Here is a 10,917-nt window from a genome sequence, read left to right as displayed (position 1 = left end):
CGAAATTTTTATACGTACATATTTTTGTTTATAAACGTTAAAAACTGTTTTAGGTAACAATGGAAAACGTATCCCGAAGTAGTCTAAGTTCATACGCGTTTTTTTTTAATCAGATATGCTCAACTAAATAAACACTTATAGAAATGGCGTTATTATACAACAAAGTGTTTTTTATTACGTATCTTTTTGCGACAATGAACACCATTTGTAGTTTATTTGTTAATAGTCTAAAAACGTATGTGGAAATCCCTGTATATCGTTTATATAAACATAACATTTAAAACATGTTATAATTATATCCGATATCAAAGCAAGTTTGTACATGCGAGAACCATTTTTTAATTGTTAAACTATAATTTGAGTCATAATATTATTGGAATTGATCCAGAGATTTTGAAATATCTCAAGAGATGGCGCTAACTACTTAATATATAGCAGCATTTCTGATAAAATATTATATGACAAATAAGTTATTTTCGATAAGTAAAGTGATTTTTGTAGTGTATTTCACCTCCTTACAGACATATACTTCTAAAATATGTGATCATTACAAAAATAGTTTGATTGTGATAGTTACTTGTTTGTTTCAAAATTTCGCGAAAAGTTACATAAAGGCTACCTGTACTATCTATGTTAGAGTGGCTGAAAGACATATAGTCAAGCGCGTTCACCGTTAACACATTGGCAACTGTTGTCTGACCGAATAATAGGAATCCACTGTCCCTATTAAAGCGCGCGCTATTCGTGGCCTCAAAGTGCGGTTCATTTCTGACGCAACTGGACGCGATAATAAATTATTGGATTTAGAGTTCGGACACGTTAACCACTAGTCAACGGTCAGGCAAACAATTTGTTATAATACATAGTTATACACACATACACAGAATGTAAGATGGTTAGCAAAATTATTGTCCTCATCCTAGTAAATAATTACTGATAGGGCACATCAAATTTCCAAAATTTGCATTTATTAACCCAAAACAAAATGAGTTCTCTTGTGTGCAGCTACCATGTTCTACGTACATGCTGATGTTGCAAGTTGTAGTGGCACTATATTCGATATATACATATTACCTGATACTTAATAATTACAATATGGAAAAAAAAAAACATCGATAAATATCCAGCCCCCTTTTTAAGTGTATTTTTATTTTTCGTCGGAAAAGTTTCTTTCATTGTCATGGAGATCCCGAGACTTAGATTATGCACGTTAGTAGCTTTTTGGTAAATTCAGATTTAACAAAAGTTCAAGTGAAGTCAATAAACAAATAATAGAGAAACGCATTAGTTGGATATTGTAACACTAACTTTTCCCATATCGTTTCAGTAGATAAGAAACAAACTGAATGAAATGTTGAATGCTATAAAATTATACAACAGCCAGAGAGCTAATCTGTGGGTAAATTAATTCATTTTTTAGGTCGGAAAATTAAATATATTATATTTTAGTAATTAAAAGATAATGGGAGTATAATTAGTTACCAAGTAATGAGGATATAGTCTTTTAAAGGGAAGTACCTTTTTACCGAAATTGTGTTTGCTTGTAAGAACTAAAAATATTTCAATTATTATAATAATTATAGAAAAATCCGATTTCAAAGGATGGGCTCTGTTTGTTCGGTATACTTTGTTTATACATCTCAGAACAGTAACTAACAAGTAACGGGTTAATTATGTCGAAGACCCTTAAGCTATATTACACGGTTGAAACCCAACATACAATGATATCATTATTTAGTCGTCTTATTAAGATAAAGCTTCAGTTTTCAGATTCATTATAATTCCTTAATTAGTGTTATCTCGAAGTCAAGACTCGTTTACTAGTGTTGAAAATAAGATAAACGGGATTATTTCATTATATACTTCATACAAAACTACGAAATGTGAAAGCTTGATTCTCAGTTATTTAATTTATCCATTTTATTGGTTTATAGATGATGTTAACGACAGAAATTTTTATCAGATGTTTTTAAGTAGGTAGAGTATGTTCTTATCGCATAATTTACGATATTCTTACCAAACTGTTACTTAGAGTTCGGCTAAATCTGATCAAGAGTTTACAAAATTTAATTTCCCAGTTTACTAATCGAATAGTTTCATCTGTTTGTTCAATAGCGAGTTTGAATTTATATGCTTAATGCTAGTTAATATTAAAAAGGAAGTTTTCTAAGATACATAAGCCTGATTCATGCAACATGTTTTGCTTGTTTTTATTTGATGACGACTTTTTCATATGTTGATATATTTTATACGATATTGTAATATCAGTTTAATTATTCCACTAGCGTTTGAAAATAACTTGGAGAAGTTGTGTCTCTTTTTAAATTAATAAATAATGTTTTTCATCATAACTATCGTAATCCCTTTTATTTCCAAACTTCGTTTTCCTTCGGATACGACAATATGGAAATGACTGTCTACAAGTACACCGGGCCTATAAAATATGGGACTTTAAAATTAAAAAAGTTAACCTCGACATGTGTTTCTTTACAGAATGTGAGCTCCAACACATCATTCCAAAGTTCTGCATTTTAAACTACCCAATCGAAATTTGAAAAATTCCTCTGTCCGAAGAAACTCTTGGATCAAGAACTTCGACTGAAATATCGACAAAACAGACAGCTTACCGAAAAGTCAACGTTTACACATTAACAGTCTAGGCATTGTCAGCAGGTTCTACTACACTCATCTACTGAACAATTTTGACCCAACACAATGACAGAAAAATCGCCCGACTTTAACATGTCCAAAATTTGATAATGAGTAGATTAACTAACAACTTCTCTGTCAGTTTTGATCCTGACAATTTGATTATCAATCAGAGCAATCTTACACTAAGTAATCAGTGTAAATCTGCCCTACCTAAAGGTCTTCCCCCACGTAAACCGACATTTTTTTATCTTTTAGATTTGCTATAATGAAACCTGACAGACCTTCCTATGTAGTATAAAGAAAATTTTCATTAATCTCGTAAATATTTCATCACGAAAGTAAAACAATAACAAAAAAAAAACTTGCTCTATCTACTTTTTATAATTTTAATACTAAGAGACATCCCAACCCTCTGAACTCCGATAAAGTCACAACCTTAAAAGAACTTTCACTAAATAATAATAATATTCATATTACACGTACCGACAAAGGCAATGTCATTGTTATCCTTACCAAAAACGACCAATTAACATAATTAACAAGTTTTAGAATCTTAAACAATGACTCTTTATTTCTTACAATCTAACGCGGCAAACATCCAAAGGTTTCTTGGAAAAGTTTTAGGCTATAGTTATAGGCTAAATAATAATGCAACTAGAGTGTATTAATATAAAAAATGCAATCTCACCATCAATGTTAAGATAAGAACTGTGACTGCTACTACCTCCGGAATTGGAAATAGTACATGTGTAATTTCCAGTGTGGTGAGCCTTTACACTGGACATGGCAAGCAAAACAAAACGTTCATGGACTTGTAGTGTAACTCCTGATTCTGGTGACAAGGAGCGTCCGTCTTTTGATAACTTGATAAGAAATGGCGGATCTCCATCGTTGACTCCACACGTGATCACAACTCCAGTTCCCTCTCGAACACGATTTGGAAAATCAAAAGGGATTATTTTTGGTGGTGCTAAATATAGGAAAAAAGTTAAAATGAAAAATTGCCATTTGTCTATTTTTTTATATATTTATTCTCTTTTTTATAAATTGAAAATCTTATGAATATATCTTTGTAAACAGATAAACATATAAATTATAATTGTTTTCAATAGCTATTATGTTTTACTTCCTAAACAAGCCCGTAGACAACAATTAATCACGTAATTCTCGTTTCTGATTAAATGATCAAATGATTAAAAACATAAGAAAATAATTTGTTTTCTGTTCAGCAGAAAGCCAAACGGGAGTTAATAATGGGTTTTTAGCAGCTGACAATATTACAATTACCAATTATCTTATTAAATACAAGCAATTAAAACGAGAATTTAAACTTTTCTTTCCAAGTCACTCTATCTTAATAATTTATGTAGAATACAATTTCTGGACAACTGAGAAGTAATTACAAGTTCTCGTATTTAAGGACCACTTGACAGCAATGAACAAAATGACATAAGAGGTTCTAGTCTCTTGAGTCGTGTTTTTTTTAATTGATTTAGTCGTAATCATTAGCTTTGAACCAAAAACATCTGTCGTATCGTACAGGTCTTTGAAAGAGCTTAACATTAGTTATCGAAAAATCTTAACAAATGAAAATCAAAAAGGTTCAAAATGTTTTAGTCATCTCCAACATATCGTCCACATAGGAGAGTAATATTGTTTAAAACAACGAGCCTGAATGTTAATGTTTTAAACAAAAATAAGTATACCACAGGGGAATACTATATTATATATGTCAAATGGCCTTGATTATACAAAAATAGACATTTTTCTTTCTAACTAGTCGTTATTTCTATAGCCAAAAGCAACCGTTTCCAGATAAAATTCGTTCACATTTCACGTTTATCTCCACATGATTACACGTCCATTATTAACTTGAGCTGAACCAGCAAAATCTGTAACTTTATCGTTCAACTTTATATTCGAAAGGGCACGTCCATTGGCTATAAAACTGACATTTAATTAAAGACTACTTATGGATCCCTCCGGAAAGGCTAAAATTTTCGCTTCTATAAAATTACCTTTAATTAATTCTGCAGGCGTTAGGGGGGGAGTATTTAAGTAGATTATAAAGATTTACTGCTTTACAGACTTTACTCGCCTTGAGAGTAAAAGAAAACAAACCTAAAATGGTTAAATGTATTGCACCATATATCCGTGATGAAATTCCAGAATAAAGTTAGATCCACACAGCTTTTAAAACATTTGTTCGATGAAAGTTAGTAAACCGTAAACTCTTAACTTTCTATGCTTGATGCTTCTCACATTTATGCTTTTGTGGGGATAAACACTTTAAAATGGTAATATACGCGTCCATGATACAATTCCGTAACTACGCAGAAAGACAGAAACTACACAGATAAAAAGATTCGAATAGGTTAAAGTATCATATGCATTTTTCCAATTTTGTGCTATTACAATATGACAGTGGCAGTAAGAATGATTCTACGAAAACAACATTGTTCCTTTCAAGACCCAGGCATTATTTCTAGGCACAAGATAAGTACTGCTTCTGTAATAATGTCTATACATACGTATAATATATTTAGTAAATATAATTCTTTTAGAGCAACGGGTTAAGAAGGGTTACGTTTTCACACAGAATGCAATTTCTCTCAGCAAATTTGCCAATGCATGTAGTCTGCAATACAACAGTTCTTAACAAGTTTCGTCATAGTTTTATATATCACATGCCAACAATTGACAATTTATGATAATATTTGCAAGTCATTTTTCTGAAGTGTAAATAAGTATGTTCGTAGCTTTTACAAAATGGTTGGAGATATCAGAATCTTTCTATCCTCCAACAATTTACATTATAAAACAAAATTCAATGTTTTGACATTTTCCATAATAGCATAAATGTACGCACCATAAAATTATCAGCATATAAATTCATTCGTTATTACAGGGGACCACTGACGGTTCAGCCGTAAGGTTGAGATATTATAACGGTATTATCACGTTTCGGTACCCACACTTGGTAGAATGCAGATGGTATATTGTGTAGTTTCTACATCTTCTACAGGGGCCGGGCGTAGCGTGGGTAGTAGGGTCGAGGGTTCGAAAAGTGATGCCGCTGAACTCCACTGTGGGCGCGTTATACAAGGTCTGGACAAAGACTTTGAGGCAACGGTTCTTCTGACTAAAGGCCTTCTAAATTAGGAATTGTTATACTTTAGCCCTAAGGGTCTCTGACCAGTCCGCTTAGCCAACGTACAGATTAGCTTAAAAATTCCAATTCCTCTTTTACAGCTTACCCATGTATTTTCTACTTTGTAACACTTTCCATTATGAAAGTACTCATCCACATTGAATAAATGTCATTACGGCAAGAAAGTCCAGCCCATAAATTCCCTGTGAATCATTTAAACAGAGTTTTATTACATTGTAACAAGAAGTGGCTTAGAGAGGAAATTTTCGAATCAAACAAGGTTATATAACCTACTAAACTTTTCACTTAAAATCACATCAAATACCTTTTGTCTTTTATTAAAATACAAGCGATGCAAGAACAGCATGCATCAGAAAAAATAAGTAATAAGCACATAATCTCTACAATAAAACCTTTACAGACAGTTCACCAGAATCACAGCTAAGTCTATGAGCTACATTTTCTCACTGATTTCAGGAAGTCTCACGTTATTGCGAGTGGATAAACATACCCTGTGTTTAATATCTATACTGCTTACACTATGTACAGTAATCAATTGTAATTAACTTCACTTGTCAGTAACCAACAGAAGTTTGTTAAATAAACCCTATTTATAGTGTAAAAATTTACAAAATTGTGTTACTATAGTGTTCCAATGTGTCACTTTATACTAAAGAATTTAAATATATTGATATATTTTGTCATATCCTTTCCAGACAACTTAAGTTTAGCTATAACGATATTAACATAAATCAAGCAACTAATAATAATAATATATAATCATGACTGACGTACTTGTCACCTTAATGGTTACGTCCTCATGATCTCTATCTCCGTCCTCACTTATTGCTGAACAAGTGTACGTTCCTTGGTCCGAGTCACGCACCACCTCTCGTACGATAATGGAACCATTTGAAAATACTTGTTGTCGGTGGTTGATCGGAAGCTGAAAGCCATCTGAAAACATGTACACGAATAAAAATAACTTTATGAAGCAATGTAATATGTTAAAATGGCCATTCTATTTTACGACCTGATTATACAAGACTCGAAAACATCACATATTTTTTTTATAGTCTATATGAGAGTAGGTCACGATATAAATGGTCAGTAATACATTTCATGTTTGAAGTTTGTGTTACTTCATACATCACTTTTTAAAGTCATTTATCTGTAATAGGATCAGAAGCCTTTTTTAAAGTCAAACTTTGTTAACATTTTTTCTAAATATTAATAATTAAACAATTCATTAAAAAAATTTCAACTAAAAATAAGAGGCGTCCCCCGGTGAGGCAGTGGTAAGTTTACAGATTTACAACGCTCAAATAAGGGGTTCAATTTCCCCTCGGTGGACACAGCAGTTTGCCCGATGTGATTTTGCTACAAAAAACACACACACAAATAAGAGGCTTGTATAATACGCAGAATAACGTATATTGTAATACACCAAAGATATTTCTTACAGTGAAGCGTGTGATCATGTAGTTATTAACTAAATTAACTGACAGTTATTTTCAACCTGTATTAATAGTCAGGAAAATTTCTAAAAACACTGATTTTCTGTTATGGAATTCAAAACGTCTTTCGATTTGTGTGTGTGTAAATAACTCAATTAGAAATAATTTGTTTTAATACTTGGCTCAGAATTTTACATAATTAAAATTGACTTTCGAATGGTGTCATCCCAATATTGAGCAGATAGGAATAACTATACACAGAGGCTAATATTTATCATATTCGAGTAACAATCTGTAGCTCAAATATTATCAGATTCGAGTAACAATCTATAGCTCAAATATTTAACAATTTGGATTAACGCATTCCTGAGATGTAACATCCTCTTCTGATAAATGATAAATTTAAAACTTGTTAAAGTGTGTGTTCTCCCAAAATTTCAGTCTCTGGTTCAATTTTCTCGTAGATAATTTTGTTTGCGAATTTATACAGTATCTGTTTGTAATGAACTGTGATGTAGAAGATGCTGATGTTTTGTACAATGTATTTATATATAATGTATAAATTCTGACATTTTTAAAAAGTCATCTGAAAAACATACTGTAGCACGATAACTATGATGTCCTTTTTCATAGTACTCCTTTAGGAAAAACAAACAAGAAAGGCAACCATAGCCTAGCCGAAAGCATAAGCACTAATCCTAGTGACGGGATGGAGGAGGGGACAGGTTTCCTGCACCTTCAACAGTGGGGAGGACGGTATATATATATATTTCAGTTTCCCCAATTTAAAGACCTATAAAACCTATATGTATTCAAAAATATCTGTTTTCTTTGTGTGTGTTGGTTTCAACCGCAATGAACCTCCAACCCTCCATATCGGAAATTAAACCTGTTGGAAACTGTAAGCCTGATCTGCCCGATATTGCTTCCTACTTTACTCTCGTCTCGTGACGGTTTTCAAGATCGTGTGTGCCCCAAATATACGTGCAGTGTATAGTGAATGGACTACTTTGGCCGACGGCGTCTTTTAGGGTGTCCCCGTGTTTTAGGGAGCATAAAATGTGCACTTTGATGCACCCTAAATGTACCCTTCGAGTTTTTGTTATTTTAAACCGAGATGTAGTCGAGTTTAAGAAAAAAAAATCAACATAAATAGCGAAATTGACTCCATTAAATATGTACGAATATGTTTTTATACAAAATTGTTAAAAGTTACAACTTAAAAATGCTGAAAACACTGATTTTACTTAGTTGTTTAAATATCAGCGTGAAAAGAGAGAGAGAGTGAAAAAAAACGCCCTTGTTAAAGTTTGAAGAAAGTAAGTCTTTATTTGTCCTAACTAGCCTAATAATAAATTACATAACTTACATACACTTGGAGTAGATTAAATGCAGGGGACTTGTTTTATTCTTATTTTTAGAAAGGGAAGCGGTACTCTCTAATTAGCAGCCTAATCCTTATTGTTTTATGTTACTGCTTTGGAAAAAAAGTTCTTCTGTTCGAAACTTCGAAAGTAAACATCAGGGAGAATCTATTTGGAAAATATTAAAGTGATTAAGCTTATTCCTTTTTAAATAACAATGTCGTGAAACGTTATTCATATTATCATTATGATCATTATCATCATTATTATTATTACAACAATTACGTGATTATATTTTTCAAACGATAAGATGTAATCAAACACAGCTGTCAAGATTACCCAAAAACGTCTCCTTTTCCTGGTCACTGTAAAATTTTTGTGTATATTTAATGACGTAGTGCAATACTTTTCTTAACCCCACCTTACGGTTCAGATCGGCGTCCATGGCCGAAAGATGAAAAATCTAATGATAAATTTAATTTCTGTAGTATATACTGGTGTATAGAAGACATTTTAATACTGGAAATAAACGACTTTATAACACCAAATTGTTGTTGTTTTTATATAATTAGACACTCAACGTTTCGCTTTACAGCTTCTTCAGGAGCGTTCCACTAAAACACAAACCGAAACTGACACTACAAAGCTTCATATGGTTTAAATAATGAAGATTTGCATCGTCAGTTTCGGTTTGTATATTAGTGGAACGCTCCTGAAGAAGCTGTAAAGCGAAACGTTGAGTGTCTAATTATATAAAAACAATAATCTGGTGTTATAAGTTCGTTTATTTCTACTAATGATAAATTTGTTGAATGACGAAAACCAATCAAAAGCAAAATAGAAATACAGTTTAATTAATTTGTACAGCTTCCATTTCTAACATGTGTCGATAAAATATGTTTACCTTGAATAAACTTTTGTTTTCTATAGTTCCGAAATGCAAGTTCTCAAAGATCTTCGATAAGCTCATGAAGAGACGTAAAGATAATTCATTTTAAAAGCTTCTATGTTTGACTTTATTAATGACAGGTATGTATGTGATAATAAGAATGTGCAAAACTGTTTACAACACCTATTTATCAAACAGCTTGGCTGTATCAACTAGACCTACAATAGACTTTGAAAAACACGTTATACTGAACTATCTTCCATTCTAGGATTAAAGGTTAATGAACTATGTTTACGATAAGTGACTTTAAAAAGGAGCCAAAGGTGTGAAAATTAACTGTTAAGACAACCGTAGTTGTGAATTAACATAACCTAGTCAACTTTAAATACGAAACTGGATGTACCGAATGCATGTAAAACAACACTGCTAAACACAACAGTCACTATCATATTGGGCTGAATGTGGCCTAGTAGTTAGCAAACCGGACTATGTATCCGAGGACCCTAAGTTTGGATCTCGTTCCCACAAAACAATCGCGCTTTTTATTTCTGGGCCCTGTTATAAGACTGACAGTCAAATCCCACTACTGGTGGTGAATGCTGTTGATTCACTGCCTTCCCTCTAAGTTTATTAGTTCAAAATTCGTGCCCTCCAGTGGCTGTGCAGTATTTCTGAAGGCATATAATGTTAGACTCCGAGTTTCGATATCCGTGGTGGGTACAGCACTGATAAGTCCATCGTGTAGTTTTGTGCTTCACAATAAACAACAACAAAACATATCAAACTTAGGGACGGCTAGTGGAGCTGGCCATTGTACAAATCTGTGTGACTATCCGAAACAAATAAACTATAGTATATTATTCGTAATGACAAATACCTGGAAAAGTTCACGAAACATCCCTTCGCCTCACTCCACCTTTCCAAAAACCAGTGTAGATAACTCGTTACTATGCAAATGAGCTTGAACGTTATATGATCGTTTTCGAAGGTCTGTTACTTGAATAGGGAATGTAGAGTGACACTCACTGTTAGAAAATTTTGTAAACACAACAATCAAACTCATATTGGTCTGGATGTGGCCTAGTAGTTAGTGTGTCGGACAGAAGGAATGGAATTCGAACATGTATTGCTGCTTGTTGAGCAGGCATTCTAACTCTTAAATGAATAAGCTGTTTAGACTTAAATGTTATCAAGTTCATCAGTGTTCACGTATTTTATATGTCTAAGCGGACGTAAACTAGCAGGGCTGTTATATCCTAACAACTGGCCTTTAGAGTTTATCTATTAATTGTCATTTTGTGTGGCAGTTGCTGTCCAAGTCTTCTAAGCTACCTATACACCTGGAAAAAAGTTAAGCACCCCCAAATATTTTTCAGGATTGCTTATTGAAAATAAGGTTTAATT

At 32.7% G+C, this 10,917-nt stretch overlaps 1 protein-coding gene across 1 annotated transcript in view; it reads right to left on the bottom strand.

Moving 5' to 3' along the window:
• Nucleotides 1–10,917, bottom strand: part of LOC111085734 (Down syndrome cell adhesion molecule-like protein 1 homolog) — a 148,184-nt gene that overhangs the window by 43,666 nt on the left and 93,601 nt on the right. Inside the window, exons 6-7 of the mRNA XM_022385712.1 lie at nt 6,599–6,760; nt 3,341–3,622 (exon numbers count right to left, since the gene is read on the bottom strand). Of these exons, the coding sequence (XP_022241420.1) occupies nt 3,341–3,622; nt 6,599–6,760 (444 nt within the window). The remainder of the gene's footprint in view (nt 1–3,340; nt 3,623–6,598; nt 6,761–10,917) is intronic.

This window comes from Limulus polyphemus, unplaced genomic scaffold (genome assembly GCF_000517525.1).
Source record: "Limulus polyphemus unplaced genomic scaffold, Limulus_polyphemus-2.1.2 Scaffold582, whole genome shotgun sequence".
NCBI classification, from domain to species: domain Eukaryota; kingdom Metazoa; phylum Arthropoda; class Merostomata; order Xiphosura; family Limulidae; genus Limulus; species Limulus polyphemus.
This window is presented reverse-complemented; position numbering and strand designations above follow the sequence as displayed.